At 41.8% G+C, this 18,440-nt stretch overlaps 1 protein-coding gene across 1 annotated transcript; it reads left to right on the top strand.

The window, feature by feature from the left end:
* Positions 1-7,213: 7,213 nt before the first annotated feature.
* LOC140360406 (uncharacterized) lies at positions 7,214-14,736 on the top strand. The gene is made up of 5 exons (XM_072445613.1): positions 7,214-7,229; positions 7,411-7,431; positions 7,520-7,526; positions 8,315-8,470; positions 13,658-14,736. Exons 1-5 carry the CDS (start codon positions 7,214-7,216, stop codon positions 14,562-14,564), a joined length of 1,107 nt encoding a protein of 368 aa, XP_072301714.1. The 3' UTR covers positions 14,565-14,736.
* Positions 14,737-18,440: the final 3,704 nt, after the last annotated feature.

The following is an 18,440-nucleotide window of genomic DNA, read 5'->3' as shown; positions in this document are numbered from 1 at the left end:
AGTTATAGATAGTTGCGACAGCCAATCAGCTCACAAGTTGGCGATAGTAAGGCCTTCTAGCTGGCCTCGCGTTGAATGTGACAGAAGCAAAATATATATATATATATATATATATATATATATATATATATATATATATATATTATACTTGTTTTGTTTTTTTCCCCACAATAGCCGAGGGAGAGGAAAACCTGGATTTAGTCGCAGATATACTCGCAAGGCCATTCTCAAGACGGACCTTCCAAGAGAAGCTAGATCTCGTGAGACGTGGTCGGCCGACCCCAGAGCTAGCTAATTTGTCACAGGCGGGGAAAGGGTTTGTCCGCCACTTCCAGTCAAGTAATTATGAGCGGTACCCCTGGCTTACCGCCTCTGAGGGGCGCTGCAAACTGTTCTGCTGGGAATGCCTTTTGTTCGCAAAGGACGGCGCGTGGAGCTGCACTGGATTTGCAAACTTAAGTTGCTTAACCAAGGCAGCAACAAGACACCAAAGCACGTCGGGACACTTGCAAGCTACGGTGCTTTTGAAAATCTTTGGCGACACCCGAGTGGATTCACAGCTCAACGAACTGGAGCGCAGGGAAAGAGAACTCCACAATGAAAAGGTGATGAAAAATAGGGAGATACTGAAAATACTGATTGACTGTGTCATGTTCCTGGGAAAACAGGAACTTTCATTTAGGGGACACAATGAAAGCACTCAGGCCACAAACGCAGGCAACTACATGGAACTTCTTTCTTTTCTCGCTGAACATGACAAAGACTTGCATTACCACCTGTCCACCAACAGAGTGTTTACTGGGACATCTGGCAAAATACAAAATGACCTAATTAATGCTGTTGCAGAAGTGATGGGCGAAGAGATCAAAACGGAGATCAAAAAAGCCCCTTTCGTTGCTGTAATGGTGGATGAGACAACTGACGTGGCTAATCCCGCACAGCTCGCGCTTGTCCTGCGCTACGTAACAACATCAGGCGTCAAGGAGCGTTTTGTCAAGTATGTGGATGTAACTAGCGGCAGGAGAGCTGATGACATTGCTGCTCTTATTTTTTCTTTCCTCGAGGAATATGAATGTTGTCTGGACAAAGTTGTGGCACAGTGTTATGATGGCGCAGCAGTAATGGCATCTGGATTAAACGGGGTGCAAGCGAAAGTTAAGGAGAGGGCACCTATGGCCTTATTCATTCACTCTTATGCACATCGTCTTAATTTAGTTCTGACTCAAGGGGCCTCAAAGCTTAAAGAATGCAAGGTATTTTTTGCCACCCTGAATGGCCTCGCTGCGTTCTTCTCCAGATCCCCAAAGCGCACTCAACTACTGGATGAAATGTGCAAGCGGCGACTTCCTCATGTTGCGCCGACGCGGTGGCAATTCGCATCAAAACTGGTGAATACAGTCCATCAGAAGAGGGTTGTGATGAAGGAGTTGTTTGATCACATGCTGGAACACCACGACGAGTATGACGAGGACGCTGTGCTTTGTGCAGATAGATTTAATGAGCGTCTTGATGATTTTGAGTTTTGTTTTTTGCTCAACACATTTAATAGCCTTTTTGAGCATGCTGACGCGCTCTTTGTAATGCTACAGAAGAAAACATTTGATGTACAATTCTGCATGGCAAGGGTGAACGAGTTTTGTGACACAGTTGAGCGAGCGAGGGGCGGATTCGATCAGATCTATGACGAAACTTTGAGCATCTCGGGTGGCCCCAGCGTGCGCAGAGGTCAGGGGGCAGCACTAAGCGACCTCCGCGCACACTACCAACAACTCCACAGCAACATTCTAGACAACATTCTTTGCCAGATACAGAATCGGTTTCAAGACCATGACAAACTTTTGTTTCTCTCCCTTCTGGACCCCCAGCACTTTCAAACACACCGGAAGACGTTTCCACAAAAAGCCTTTTCCAGCTTAACACAAAGTCACGGCGCACTGTTCGATCTGCCCCGACTAAAAACAGAACTGACTGTGACGTATACCATGACTGATTTTGAAAGGAAAGGTCCAGCTGATCTCCTTGATTTTCTGAGGAGCAAAGGACTGACTGAGAGTATGGGACAGCTTTACACACTGGCTTGTTTGGCTTTGACAATCCCTGTGTCCACTGCTTCTGCTGAGCGGTCATTTTCGGCCTTAAAGCGAATCAAAACATACGCCAGAAACACGACTGGACATATGCGGCTTTCAGCACTGGCCTCCATGTCGATAGAAAAGGATTGGTTGTTGGAGCTTAAACGCACAGATAAACTGTACAACCAAGTCATTGAAGTCTTCTTGAAGAAAGAAAAGAGATTGGATTTTGTGTTGAAATAAGAGTTTTGGGGACAGCCGTTTTTTCATATTTAATGTTTTAGTAATTTTATTTTGTTCATATCACACCAATGATGACTAAAAATGAAGAAAAAAAATCTTTTGCTGTTATATAAATATGTAAATAATGTGGCGCAGCTGTACGATGGTAGTGGAAGTACTCAAAAAGACTTGTTTCATTGAACAATTGTATCTGTCCTTTATATACTAAACTGTAATAGCATTTTAGGGTACAATCTTGTTAAAGCTTGCCTATTCTTGTTGGACTTGTTAAAGCGTTTTGGACAAATCATTTTAAATTCCCGTTATTTGTATGTTTGACAGGACCAAGTAATGTGAAGTTTTAATCGCTGATGCGGGTTTATTGATTTTTAAACGCTCCGGGAAATAGTCTGTGTTGTACGCGATTGAGTTGTTGCAAAACCATGTTGTGCACAAGTGTGTTTCTGTATATTATTTCTCCAGCCGTGGGGTCATAAATTATATTATTATGAGGGTTTTTTGTTCAAGTCAGACTACAGTAGGACATCACTGGAGTCCTAAGTGTGAAATGCATGGCCCGCTACTGGAAACAAATGTAAGCATATATCAAATCAAATCAATTTATTTTTGTAAGGCCCAAAATCACAACAACAGTTGCCTCTGAGGGCCACAGGGAGAAATGAATCAACAATGTCTGTGGTGGCGATGGAGTCAGACAATGTCTGTGGTGGCGATGAAGTCAGACAATGTCTGTGGTGGCGAGGGACGATGTCCCAGGGTCCTCTGTCCTTAGACTCTCCTTCTCGGCCAGGAAAAACTACAAAAAAAACCTCTTTGGGAAAAAAGCGTAGAAACCTGGAGGAGTTCCAGTGAAGGAGAGATCCGACTCTCACAGACGGACAGACGGACACGAGGAGACTGGAGCTGGACCCACTCTTCAGGCAGATGAGGGACCGACTGAGGCGAACTGGAGCCACTCTTCAAGCAGATGAGGGACTGACTGAGGCGAAACTAAAATGCTAGATAACAGAATAATAACTGATCATCTTTTAAATAGTGTCACACATTTTATTTGATATGTTACAAAGTACTGAGGCAATGAATGCAAAAAGTCATGGAATATAATTATATAACAACAATCATTTGTAGAGCTATTTACAATGCAACCCATTATGACCATCAGATGAAGATGAGCCGAGGGCAGGATTAAATAGGCTCTCTTATACTCTGCATTTTTATTGATATGTTTTCTGTCATGTTCAAAATAAAGGAAACAAAAACTGTGTCAACGTTGTGTTTCATGTTCTGTCCAAATAGTGATTTATGAACACACAACTGATATAGTTTGTCTGTGGTCAAATACTCTGAGGGTTAATATGTTAACGTGCAGCACTCGCGTCACTACAACATATTAACATACTCTTAAAGTTAAGGTGCACTTTGTTCTTGTAGGGAAATGTGTCTTCATTTGAGAGCACCAATGAACCACAAAACAAAGGCACAGACTTGAGCTGCAGCTTCAGAGGCGCTTCTGACACGAGCGACACCACATGACGCAGAAGATGTGTTTGTCACGTAACTTTTGTTAAAGTGACACACAGAGTGACATAGCTCGACATGTGTTGGCGCCCCGACTCTTTGGCCCATCACTACTCCCCGTCCTCAGCCAGGAGCATGGAGTGTGTGCCACAAAATTTTTGCTCGATTTGACTTTTCCTGCCCTGACAGGGATAAATTAAGGGAGGGTATTTAAAAGGATTGGATGAAGTGAATAGTGAAGGCTCTTCTGATGAAATATGTGAATCTATAACCGGAATGATTGTGAAAGTGGCTTCCGAGTCAATTCCCTGCTGGAAAAGCCCTCAGGAAAAGGTTATTTTTCCATGGTGGAACAGAAAATGTAATGAAACCCTTAAAAGCAGAAAAGAAGCTTTCAAGAAGCGTAGGACTATATCACTCAATAAAATGCAATTGAATATAAAAAGTTTTGTGGCTAAGAAGGTTATTGAGGAATTAAAAATGAGAAGTTGGAGACCTGGAAACATGCCATTGTGATGCAGATAGTCAAGCCTGGTAAGGATCCTTCCTCTCCACCATCTCTTTAACATCAGTATTTTGTGAGGTGATTGAGAGAATGGTGATTAATTAACTCGTTTATATTTTAGAAGTTGGTGTTTTTTTTGTCAATCATCAAAATAGTTTTAAAATAGGAAGGAATATACAATGGATGGTTGTTGTTCATGATCAAGACATAAGGTGGGCAATAATAAATTAAGAGGCTGTAGTTGCAGTGTTCATTGCTATTGAAAAGGCCTATGACAGCATGTGGGGGGAGGGTCTATTGATCAGGTGGTGTAATGCTGGAATCAGAAGCAGGATTAGATACTTTTTAAGTACCAGATCTATACAGGTTACAGTAAAAAAAAAAACTCTGGTGTCTTGCTGGTTTGCTCACGGCGACAAACCACACTTTTTGGGTCGCTGCTTATAACAGCTGCAAGTTCCCAGAGTTGATCTGGCGCTGTACTCACACCACGTTTGTGAAAGATGTTTGCTCATAAAACGATTATATGATTATATCCCATCGCCATGACAACCAGTCTGCACGCCAGGCTTTTAGATAGAGGGCCGTCTTCCCGTATTTTGGACGGGCTATTTGGTCATGTGGACGGGCATTTTCGAGTGCAAGGACGGTGTAATTTTTATTAATACATTTTAGAAAAGGGAATATCATCATTAAATCGGGCCGGGAAGCGTTTGACGATAGTCCGCCATGACAGCTTACTGTTTTCAAGTAGAAATTTGCATGCTGCGCGCTGATTGGTCGACAAAGTTTGTGTGCTTGGCTCTGATTGGCTGCCGAGCCGTGGTCCGGAAAATGCCGAAGCTCCACGTTTGCCGAACCTCCACGGCCAAATACCATGTAAAATACGGCGCGATACGCCGCTCTTAAGTGGCGGAGTGTGATCTGCACGGCCGAGAGGCGCAGGCGGCGCGAGAGTATGGAAAGTCAATATGATACGAGAGGTTTGCGGGCGCTGCTCTAGATCGCCGTGTGGGCGCCTCCGCGTTAAAAGCGCCGCTTTATTTTGTAAAAGCGTTGGAAAAAAAGTCGTGATACACATATTGGCTTTCCATAGCCTTCCCGCGAGCGGACAAAATTATTTGGACGGGGTGTTTTCAAATCCTATCTAAAAGCCTGCTCAAAAGTGATCCTACCCAAAAACTGATCAAAAGTGCAGCGATTTTCATATCTTACCTTTTCATCTACACAGATGATTTTTTCCGGCAGCTTTTGGATTCTCTCACAATTTGACATTCTCGAAACCTACAGCCAGTAAATATGCGATAAAATGTTTAGCTCTGGTTTTCATTATTTTGAAATTCAGGTCGGTCGGGTTACCTGAAACGCACAACTTTTTTTTGGGCCAAAGCCTTGAAGATAAGATAGTCTTTATTTGTCCACAAATGAAGAGTATAACTTTTACTCTGGGGAATAATTTAATAAATGTTTGTGGGAAAATTTATATGTTTTAAAATAATTATCTGATTATGTTTAGGCCAGCAGAGAAGGCCTTGCTGGCCCTGACGGCCCACCACTGGGTTTTTGCTCTGTTGAAAGTGAAACATGAAAACGAGGGAGTGAGATCACCCTTTATGCTCATTATGAGACTCAATTGTTTTTTTTAATGGATTTTATTTAATCCAAGTGTTTACATTTTGAAAATCTGATTATATATAATTTGATAAAAGTGGAGATTTTAGGTTTTATTTCAAATTGGCTGATATTTTCCTACTGAGAAGAAACACTGTCTGTTTTATTAAATTTAATTGTGTTTTTTTTCTCTTACTTTGGAATAGCAGTTAATTCTGAGAAGGACATGGAATCACTAAGTCACATGCCCCACGTTGGTCTCTTGATGTTGTTCAGATCTGTGTTTTGCGCCCTCCTGCTGGTGTTTTGAGCACAGGTTTTTTACCTTCACCAAGTCACCAGAAGAGTCTCCCAGGAACAAAAACCCATGCCATGTTTTCTCTTCTTGAATTCCACACAGATTTGGTGAAACTTTTCTCGTTGACAAACTTCGCACGGAATAACCGGGGTAAAGAAGGTGCTTTTGCCTTTGTAATGGAGGTCTCCTTTTGCAGTTTTCATGACGCGTTCTTTCACATGCTCATAAATATCTTTATTTTTTTAATCGTTGCAGGGTTTGTTTTGTGCGTAGGTATGTCACTAGAGCGCCATCTCTGATCGGTTACTGCACCGCGTCTGCCACTACAAGGTTAAAGGTTGAATGGACAATTTTTTTGGCCCAAATCTGAGTCTCATTTCCTCGTGGCGTGGACTGCCGATTAGTTCTGCCACGTATCAATCATAAAACGCACCTACCACTCACCTGCAGCCGCATGCGGCTCGTCTCCACGAGAGTAGCATGTTTTCGCGCGTCTAAGCGCATTTATCCATCATAATAGTTCCGTCAATGTACGGGACAAAATGAAGAGGGAGAAAAACAGTTCGAGCAGTCTCATAAGAGACGGAAATCTACGGGAGACGAGAGATGCAATCCGTCGCACTAATAAACAAACGCACGTGTGTGTTGTATCAGTCCGCACAGGGGAAGTTTTCAAATCTCCGAAAAATTGTCCATTACGCCTTTGAGTTTTTCCAAGTTTTCTGCGTCGGTCAAAGCACAAAACTTGAGGCGCAAAAACGTCCCACGAAAACGCTGGACGCCTAAGACGCGTACATAGACTTATAGACTTTGAATGGAAACTGAACGCTTTGACGCGACAGTACTGTTTATTTGAAGTAGTATTTTAATGATGGTGCTACCTAAAATATGGGATGAAGTTTGGTTTTAGGGATGGTTTATTCCCCCCCATGTTAAATCTGATGATTTTGATTTATCCTGTTAGGGATGGCGTCCCCTGAATGTACGTAGCGAGACCCCTGTACCCTGGCCCTCAATTCTCTCAACTCATCCATATTGTTTGAAATATGTAGTTTGGTCTCACCGACGCGTGCTCCGTCCCCTCATCCCGCTTTCATCTCCTTTATTTCACGCATCATAAGGGCCAACTTCTGTAAAGTCATGTCCTCTCCTCCTTCCGACAGGGAAGAGCCTGGAGAGCCCACGTCAGGACTGTCGGCCTGGACCTGTTAGCCATGTCAACTTTGAATTTTTAGCTCAGCTGTTCTTAACCCGGATTCGATTGAACCCCAGGGGTTCGGTGAGTCAATCTCAGGAGTTCGGCAGAGGTCAAGACACACATCCGACTCATATGATTTGTGATGACACGCCCCGCTTGGCCTATCTGTGCTGCAGGGAATTTGGTGCGCTCAGTAGTCGACTTGTGACTGTCCTGAATCAAAGCCCACCTTTCAGGACAAAGTCTTGGTACCGGCCTGGTCCCAAAAGTGCCAAAAGGACAGCCTCTGGGGCCATTTCCCTTGTCCTTTTCTATAACTACTATACTATAATATAATATCTTTGCGAGCAATCCTTTTCGAGGATGCTGGACATAAAAATTAAGAAAAGGAACAGACTTTGTTGCGAAAATGACATGAGTGGCACTTGCTAAGGTGAAGCATTTCTGAACTGGTCTCTGAAAGGCAACAGCAGAAGTCACTGATTTACAGTAAATATTCATTATCATGTTTTTATGTTTTTGTTTTTGTGTGAAAATCATGTTTTGATGATTTTGCTCTTTTCACACAGGGATGTTGATGCACGGTTCATTTTGTGCACCAGTAAAATATATATACCTATGTTTTGAATTTGAAAAAATCATATTTTATTTTTCCAATAAAGAAGGGTTCGGTGAATGTGCTTATGAAACTTGTGGGGTTCAGTACCTCCAAAAAGGTTAAGAACCACTGGTTTAGCTCCTGTAGCGTTACCTCTCTTGAGTTTTGTGTTCACTCATTTTTTGCTCTTTGTTTGTGAAACTGTATCTAGTCAGATTTTCTTTACTTTTTTTGTCAAATTACTCAGCTTAAAAGACGTGTCTGCGTAAAGAGTTAACACATTTATTCCTTCATTGTGTCCTGCAGGTGTCCAGCTCCCCTCTCTGAGTCCTGGTCCTGATCTGAAACAGGAAATTCTAGAGAGTCTACTGATTAAAGAGGAGCCAGAAGAACAGAGCATCAAACAGGAGGAAGAGCAGCTGCAAATGTGAGTCTCAAACACTTTTACAAACATGTAGATTTGTTGTTTTCTTTATCTATAAATCAAGTTAAATTCCAGTGCCTATTTTAAATGTATTTTTTTTAGTTTTTAAATCTATTGTGTAATTTAATTCCTTTGAAAAAAAAAAGGCTTTATTTGACAGGATAGTTGTAGCATGGAATGGGGAGATGGGGGTACAGACTAGGTGCTGTGGGGGCTGTAGGCTTCTGTGTGCATTTCCTTTTCACTGTGTGAAATTATTACTTGGTTTAACTGGGACAATGCACGTTAAGGGATCATCTCAAAATGGGTTGAAGCTATTTTTTCGTTTTGCTTTGAAGCTTCAATACATCGTTGTGGCAGTAATTGTTTTGAAATGCTAAAAAACTTAACTCAGCAACGAGCATTAGGCCAACATTAGGCGGCGGGTGCGTGCGGGGAGCACGGCGTGCCGTGGCCCGAGCGGGGCGAGCGTCGCCGTCGCTTTGCGTCGCCAACGCGGCTGGTGCAGAAAACACGGCGCAGCAAATGATCAAGAGATTCAGCTCTACGTAGTGGCGGCTCGCCATAGCCCCCTGATTTGACTGCCTGTTTTTATTTTATTTTATTTTTTAAATAATCTCTCATTTTGAAAAGATAACCTGTGTTAATTAGATGCTATTGATGATTTTGCTTTATGGGTTTAGAACTCTCAAGAATTATATTTACATTAACTTTCAAGTTCCACGTTTAAAAACGTGAACGTTTATCATTTTTGGTGTAGGAGCCAATAGGCTGCATTGCCGGGGCTCCTGTTCGATCAGCCCCATTGTGCTGTATTTAAGCCAATGGCTCCCCTGCTGCTAGGCAAAAAAGAATACACATCCTCAATCATCGTCGAGGAATTTTATGGGTTTGGGGCGCTGAAGACTAGCGCCCCAAAGTACCAAGATGCACCACTGCAGCTGCTTGTTAACAGGTGTTTTCATTCCAGCAGCGAAGTGTGTAAAATGGCAACGTCGGATGAATTTGCCCCAAATTCAGTCAAATCCTTACATCTGCATCCCTTTGGAAGAAGAACTTTTAAGGAAAAGCTCATTGTAAAACAACTCGGACCTCACAAGCCAGAAGTGAACATAACCCAACAGACGAGAGAAAAGAGGAAAACATACACCAGAACCTTTTCCTGCGATTGGTTCGATCGAAAGCCATGGCTAACTAGCTGTGGGGATGTCAATGCCATCTTTTGTTTTCCTTGCCTGCTGTTTAAAACAAGTGCGTGTGATAGTTCGTGGACACAGACAGGAATGACAGACCTGAAGCATTGGTCAGAACGCGTTAAAAAACATGAGCGGTCAAGAGTGCATATGGACAACTCTGTGAAGCTAGCCATGCTAGGGCGAATTAGCATAGCGACACAGTTGGACAAAGGACACCGCATTCGCATAAGAAGGCATAACGAGGAGGTGGACAGGAATCGGCATATTTTGTCTAAGATCATTGATGTTGCCGTGAAATTCTGTGGTGCCTTCGAACTTGCGTTGCCTGGGCATGATGAAAGTGACACATCAGAAAACCCTGGAATTTTCCGAGGTCTCATTGATCTCATGGCCTCGATTGACAGTGAGTTGGGGGTGCACCTGGAGAACGCCACTGTCTTTAGAGGCACTTCGAAGACCGTGCAAAATGAGCTTTTAGACTGCATGTTGGCAGTTCTCAGAGACAGGATTATGGAAGAGGTAAAACAGGCGGACTATATTGCCATTCAGGCAGACGAGACAACCGGCTGTTCCACTCATTGTCAACTTGTGCTTGTGCTACGATACATGGATGGCCACAATAATGTCAAAGAACGTTTTTTTGAGTTCATCGAGCTTCAAAATGCGACCGCGGATACAATTGCCACTGCATTATTGGAAAGGCTGAGCACAATCCTTCCTGCTGGACAAAACGGAAAACTAATTGCCCAGGCCTATGATGGTGCCGCAGTGATGAGGGGTGCTACAGGTGGAGTGCAGCGTAAAGTTCAAGACGTGTACGGGAATGCCTACTACGTTCACTGTTATGCGCATCAGCTGAATCTAGTCATGCAGCAGGCAACATCCAACATCTCAAAGATCAGCCAGTTTTTTTCAGATATTGGGGGTTTCTCGACATTTTTTTCCAAGTCGTTCAAACGGACAGCAGTGCTGGATGAAGTGGTGGCACACCGACTTCCGGGTGCCTCGACAACCCGGTGGAACTTCCACAGCCGTGCGGTTAACACTGTGTACGAGCACAAAGAAGAACTGGTAACGTGCTTCCAAATGATTCGAAACAGAGGAGACTTTGATGCCATATCGAAGAGAGAGGCTGGGGGATGTATGCGAATGTTGGAAGATGAGGTTTTCTGTTTCTTCCTGGCGTTGTTTCACAAAATCATGCCACATGTAGACATGCTGTTTAACCAACTCCAGAAGAGGAACATCGACTCCGACTTCATCGCAGGGATCACCCAGAGGTTCACTCACAGCATACAGGCCATCAGGTAGGCTATCATTTTTTTGTGGTGATGAAATCGTGATATTTACAGGAAGTTCTAGTATTGTGCTCAGCCATGTGGATTCATGATGTTATTGTTTAGGCTACATAGAGTAGGTTGAAGGATAACCGAACAAAACTCTACTCCCGCTTGGCTCACGGGTGCAATACTACATGCCGTTTCATTATATTTGGTAGAATGAAGGACACATTAGTTGTGAAAACAATCATTAGTAGTTATGTGTGGTTTTCATTAGTAGTTATGTGTGGTTTTAGCAAATAAAATAAAATGTTAACAGACAGACACTTGCAAAGCCACCTGTCAAACTTGATTTCCATCAAATTTCACAAATCTTATGTGGATTATACAGTAAATAAAATTGCGAAATGAAACAGAAACCATCACAGTTAAAGCTGTATTGGTATTGATTGATTCATGTCGATATGAATAGATGAGGGAATAGAGGAGGAAAATGAATGTGAAATGATTTGTTGATTTGCTGAATCGGCAACCTACTCTGCATTTTTTCAGCCAATATGCAAAACATGCTTATGTTGCCTAAACAATAATAACATAAATCCACATGTCAGAGCACAGTAGAATATGTATAAATATGCCAAGGCTAAAATAGAGCCAATTGAGCCCCAAACCATAACATTTCACGACAATAAAACTTGTGTTTTGGATCAGGGACTCCGTTCCTTCTCTTGTTGAGGATGAGGAGTATAGGGGACCTGTACAGGTACCACCCCCGAAGAAACAGAAGGCAATGGAAGAAGACATGCAACAGCATCTGGCAATAGAGGTAAGCAGTAACAGAAATTATTTTTCCGTATTCTATTAGTGTCTATTTCTATTCTATTTGTGTAGATGATATAACTGATATGTCATTTCATAGGTATGTGATACCATTATGAGCCATGCCAAGGAGAGGTTTTCCTTCACCAAGCATCTCATCAGTGCCACTTTGTTGCAAGGAGACTTGTTTCCACAACACAGCAGAAAGTTCCCAGATTCTGCACTAGGAACCACAGTGGATGCCTATCCCATGTTGGACAAAGCCAGACTTAAGACTGAATTGTCCCTGATCTACGAAAATGAGGACTTCAAGGGTTGCAGTGGTGCTCTGGCTCTATTTCAGGTTCTAATGGAAAATAACCTTCAAGGCACATTCACCGAAACTGTAAGTCTTCTCAAGATCCTCATCACCACGCCAATGACGACAGCAGAATCAGAGAGGTGCTTCTCTACTTTAAAGAGGATAAAAACTTTCCTTAGGAACACCATGGCACAAGATCGCCTCAACGCTCTGGCTATGCTCTCTATAGAGAAAAAACTCACACAGGACATTCCAGATTTCAACAAAAGGGTCATTGAGAGATTTGCCACCCAGAAAGATAGACGAGCAAAGTTTGTGTACAAATGAGCGTTCTCCATTTCTCCATCCCCTTCACTCACTCACCCTCTTCTTTCTATCTCCCTTTTGTTTCTCTCTCTCTCTCTCTCTCTCTCTCACACACTCACACACACACACACACACACACACACACACACATACACACACACACACACACACACCCCTTCACTGACTGACTCGCTCACTCACTCACACCATGCTTCACATACATTCACCAATAAAATAGTGATCTCAACTGTATGTAACTGTATGTTTGTTTTGTTGTTTCTAAGTTGTGAGCTGTTACTGTTTCATACCAGTTAAAATATTCTTTCTTCTCATACTCATACAGCTGTAGTATACATGTCTTTAAAAACTAAATTGCTGTAGTAGTTGTAGTAACAAAAAACTGTTGTTCCCTAGTATAATTTATCATTATGTGTTTGCACTGTCTATCTGGACATGGACCATAATAAACATGTAACTTGTTCATTATCATTACCTGTGAAACTGTTGATTTCTACATGGCAGATAAATTAATATTGTCTTTCAACCATTGGTATTGACTGGTTTGAGTTATTTTATTAGTATAGGCAAAGGGCTGTTTTAAAACTGAGCAGCACTTCTCTGCATCAACAGCTCATGTCTCGTTTTTAATTTATTGGCCTACATGAAATAGCGAACAACAAATATGAGTCGATGTGTGAAACACAAATTTATCATTGTGAATGATTTGGGATCTCCGCCTGGCCACCCTAAAACATACTTCCCAACTCTCCCGATTTGGTCGGGAGTCTCCCGATCACCAGACGAAATCTCCTGATTTCGGAGCTTACATGGGCGCCGCCATGTTTGTTATGATTATAACCGGGCGCCGCCATGTTGTTGTGATTACGCTACTGGGCGTGTTTTTTACCCCCCAGAATGCAAAGCGTTCACTTTGAATTTAATGAAATCCACACCATGGGAGTGAACGACGTGAAAGATGGTGGCAGTATCTTTTGAGCATGGAAGTGACCAGCTGAACCATGCTAAAACCCCTCAGTGAGAACACTGGTTCTGTTCAGTTTTCTGGAGGGAGGACCCCTGACAAAAAGGCCATGGTATTTCTTTACCTTTGGAGGGTTATGTACAGGGAATACAGTATTGGAGGCACTCACTACATCATATCAGCCTGAATGAGCAATGACCCCCCTCTTTCTTTTTGGGCGAAGCCCCAGCTAGCTGCTGCATATTGTGCCTGCTCTATAATGGTTTGATTATATTTAAACCCTGTAATCTTTTTTGTTATTTTCTGCTCCGTCCCTGAGTCCAGTGCTGTCTGTGTGAAGACAGAAGAATCGTCTCTGCTCCAACAAACACAAACTGTGCCCAAAGAAGAGGAAACACAGGGAGAGGACATCAGCTCAGAGACTGAGGGAGACACAGAGCACTCTTCTGACACTGACCGTGATGAAGACTGGAGATCTTCACTCAGAGGTTCAGCTGCACAGAAGGAGACAGATGCTGATGGAGAACACTACAACCAAATCCAGATCAGAGACTCAAGCAGAGCTGTACAAAAATCAGTTCTATCCCCCAAATACAAGTCTGCACCAGAGACCAGTGTAAACAATGCAGACACGTCAGGAAGACACATTGGAACCCACTTAGGTAAGAAGGCTTTCAGCTGTTCAGACTGTAATAAAACATTTGCCCAAAGGTATACTCTTACAGTGCATATGAGAACCCACACTGGCGAGAAGCCTTTCAGCTGTTCAGACTGTAATAAAACATTTGCTGTAAGAAGTACTCTTACAGCGCATATGAGAACCCACACAGGCGAGAGGCCTTTCAACTGTTCAATCTGTCATAAAACATTTGCCAAAAGGAGTGCTCTTACAATGCATATGAGAACCCACACAGGCGAGAAGCCTTTCAGCTGTTCGGAATGTAATAAAACATTTGCCCAAAGGAGTACTCTTGAAGTGCATATGAGAACACACACAGGCGAGAAGCCTTTCAGTTTTTCATTCTGTACAAAACATTTTATCACTGAAAATCAGCTTGCAAAACACATGAGACAAGACGTTATTTACCACCCATCTTTTGAGTTGAAATGCCAGCCTAAACAGGAACAACTGGAAAACCATTTCATACTGACAACACATGAACAAAATCCAGCTGGAACTTGGCCTGTTGTGATACTTTTACCTCTCAAATGATGAGTTGATATAGTCGCTATCGTAACAGGCCAAGGGACAGTGGTGGGAGTGACCACGGCTAATGTTTTCACCCAATTAAACCCACACAAATGAAATGTGGAAATGTGGAAACTGGAAATGACCTCACACAAAGTCCAAACATAAGTCCATTTAGATTCAAATGTAAGCAAATGTTTTTTTTTACAAAGAATGCAAAATCCATGGAATGTAAGTACATAATATGACAAAAAAAATGAAATGGAATATTGAAGACATTGATACAATCTGTATCCAATTGTGTGATTAAAATTATGTAGGTAGTTGATGATAATGGTGATATTATGATGAATAGTGGCAGATTGTGTTCTAACAGCATCTACTACATGGTCAGATTCAGAAGAGCCAAGGGCAGGATTAAATAGGCTTTCACTATCTATTTCTTCTTGTACATTCTGCATTTTATTGAAATGTTTTATGTTTTCTTATGTGTTTTGTCATGTTCAAAATAAAGTTAAACAAAAACTGTGTCAACGTTGTGTTTCATGTTCTGTCCAAACAGTGTTTCATGAACACGCAACTAATATTGTATAAGATAAGATGAACCTTATTTGTCCCACAATGGGGAAATTCCAGTGTTGCAACACAGATTAGGTACAGAAGTATAATAATTTAAAAAAACTGTTTACTTGTAGAGACAGAAAATATTGCACCAGGATGATTGACATTATTTCACATAATGTTTGTCTGTGGTCAAACACTCTGAGGGTAAATATGTTAATGTGCAGGACAGGTTAGACTCGTTTCACTGCAACATATTAACATACTCTTGAAGTTAAGGTGCACTTTATTGTCCACTGCATTTGACCCATCCTTCAATGCCGCTGGGGCTTCTCCTCTGAGTAAGTTCATCTGGATTCCAGCCACAGGCCACAGAGTTTTGGAGTAACTTCTGAGTTGACAAAACCAAACCAATGCAAACTTAGTAACTTTAGGTGCTGGTGTTACTTGAAGCTGGACGTGAACTTTCTTTGTCAACACCAAGAGTCACCTGAAAGACCAGCTCACATTGATTTCCACTGCAGGCTCGCGGAGGGAGGAGACCAGAGGAAGTGACGAGGAGCGCAGCAGAGTTGAACTGAAGTCAACTTTATGGAAATTCAGAAAGATATGGCCGAGGCAACAGCCACTCAGTGAACACCTTTTGACAGACACTTGCAAGGGATTGGCTGAGGCACTAAACAGGCTAATCACCCCCTCCCTGTGATAACTTGCTTTAGAGAGCTGGAGACGACATGAGAGTGAACAGGGCTCAGGAAGGTGGGTCTGTTGCTGCTGGTGTGAGTTTACTGTTATGATGCAGCTGCTGCAGCACAGATCAGGCAGAGACTGGTTCAGTTTGAAGCCAAAATGGCGAACACCTGTGTTTGGCATGCTCATCTTTGAAAGAAAAGCTCTATGAATTTGTAAGCCATTTAATTAAGGATTTTTGTGCTGCCGAATGTACCTTCAACTTTGTGCAGTGGTTGCAAAGGTCATTTTGGGATGTCCCCTTACCTACAGCTCCTTTGCTCTCACCTCTGACGTGGCCTGCCAAGTGAGCTGCTTTGAAGCCAGGTCAAAAGCGCGGCGATCTAACCAACTCCAACACCACAAGTTGCCGCTTCAATGGCCTAATGCCCGGCGACTAGACTCTGCTGTGTGTGCTTGGACCACTAGGGCGTATGTTTGTACGGTTCATTACTCTGATCTGCTCCGTGCACACTTGCTGTTTAGACCAGGAGCGCTCCATTGTAAGAACTGTATACTACGCTATGAAGCCTGTATTACGAGTGAATACCCCAAGTCAAATGTCTGTCCATGGGATGTTGTGAAGGCTTTTTTAGATGTTGTTTGGCAAACTCTAATCTGGTTTTCCTGTTTTGAGGTTCACCAGTGATGAACATCTTGTGGTGAACCCTCTGTATTCTCTTGATTGTTGACTTTGACACACACAAACGTATCTCCTGGAGAGTGTTTGTGATCTGGCCAACTGTTGTGAATGGGTTTTTCGTCACTAGAGAAATAATTCTTTAGTTGTTGTTGTTGTTGTTGTGTAACTTTTAATGACAGCCAACTGAAAAGGTGCATTTACCGCCACCTACTGTAGTTGTAGATAAGATAAGATAAGATAGCCTTTATTTGTCCACACAAAGGGGAAATTTCAGTGTTGCAACGCAAGTGGATACAGAAGTAAAAGAACAGATAACTTATAGGAAGCTATAAAAAAACACTCTTAATAAAAAAAAAAACTTATAAACAAAACTATTATAGACAGAACCTCTCATATTCTTAATTTAAAAATTAAAATAAATAATAATAGTGGCACAAGTAAACACTCTTAATTACAGCAGTTGTATGCACATGAATTGCGTTTGAGTTTTGCACATGAATATGACATTATTGTGTATGAATATGTCAGTATTGCACATGGGTATGACAGTGACACGTGTTCAGGGCTAACAGTGTTTGTTGTAGAGTCTGACAGCAGCAGGAAGGAAAGACCTGTGAAACGTCTCCTTCACACAGCGAGGGTGGATCAGTCTGTCACTGAAGCTGTTCTCCAGAGCGGACAGAGTGTCCTGCAGGGGGCGACACTCATGGTCCAGCATAGATTTTTAGCCAGGACCTGATACGATATACCGTTAAAAAAAGAGAGAGGAAGAAAGAGATAAATCCTCCTCAGTTGTTTTCTGTGGTCTTCCGGGTCTTTCGGTGTTGCTGAGCTTACCAGTGCGTTATTCCTTTCTAAAAATATTCCAAATAGTTGATGTGGCCACACCTAATGTATTTGCCATCTCTTTGATGGGTTTGCTCTGATTTCTCAGCTTAATGATGGCTTTCTTCACTGATGGTGACAGCTCTTTGGATCTCATATTGAGAGTTAACAGCAGCCGATTCCAAATGTAAACAGGACACTTGAAATAACTCTAGACCTTTTATCTGCTCCTTGTAAATGAGATAATGACACACCAGACCATGGAACAGCTGCACCGCCAATTGTCATATTACATTTGGTCCCTTTAAAAGTGGGAGGCACATAAACAAATCACCTGATTTGGGTGTAAATTCCCTGGAATTAAAGCTGAAAATCTTGTTTGTTTTATTTTATATCCATTGTGATGTTGTATAGAGCAAACAGATGTCCCAATATTTAAGAAAGAAGTAATTGGCTCAGAAAGATCAGAAAATGCATCAATTATTCATTTCTTTGACTTAAATCAAACCTTTAAAGTCGCAGGTGAAACGCATATGAAGAAAAACCCAGATCCAACTTCATATCACACAATATTTGTTTGTATATTGGAGGCTGAAAGTTTCTCATGAGCTGTAAATTCACTCCAAATTACACATCAAATTATCAACATTTCCCCCACAAACTTTACTGGTATGGAAACTATACTCACTATTTATCTCCCCACAAGAAAAATATTTAGAATAATGGCAACATCACCATTAAAAAAGTTAATATAAAGAAAAATGGATAAATGAGGCCTTATGTTTGGATCAGATACTTATGATGATCTACACAATAAATCAATTCCTGTCAAATATATAGAATTCCAGGATGTAATAACAGCAATCTCTTCTGGAATACATATGTGAACAAAGTCTCACCTAAAATACCAGTACTACAATACCCAAATGATTGTTATTCTCAGTCAAATTAACATACATTGTTCTGGCTGTCTTTTAGTATTTTATATATTTTTTGTTGTTTTTAATTATTTTTTATTTTGTTTGGACTTTTTTTTTTTGTATGTATTTATATTTTTCAACACATTTTACCTGTGCTTATTTTGTACTCTGTACAGCACTTAGGAGACTTTGTGTAGGTAAAATGTGCTATACAAATAAAGT

This window comes from Eucyclogobius newberryi, unplaced genomic scaffold (genome assembly GCF_026437365.1).
Source record: "Eucyclogobius newberryi isolate DKJ021-1_F unplaced genomic scaffold, fEucNew1.0.hap1 SCAF_15, whole genome shotgun sequence".
NCBI lineage: Eukaryota > Metazoa > Chordata > Actinopteri > Gobiiformes > Gobiidae > Eucyclogobius > Eucyclogobius newberryi.
This window is presented reverse-complemented; position numbering and strand designations above follow the sequence as displayed.

Coding starts and splice junctions, on each gene's coding strand:
- LOC140360406 (XM_072445613.1), top strand. Junction 8,471..13,657: donor GAGGAAGAGCAGCTGCAAAT/GTGAGTCTCAAA, acceptor TGTTATTTTCTG/CTCCGTCCCTGAGTCCAGTG.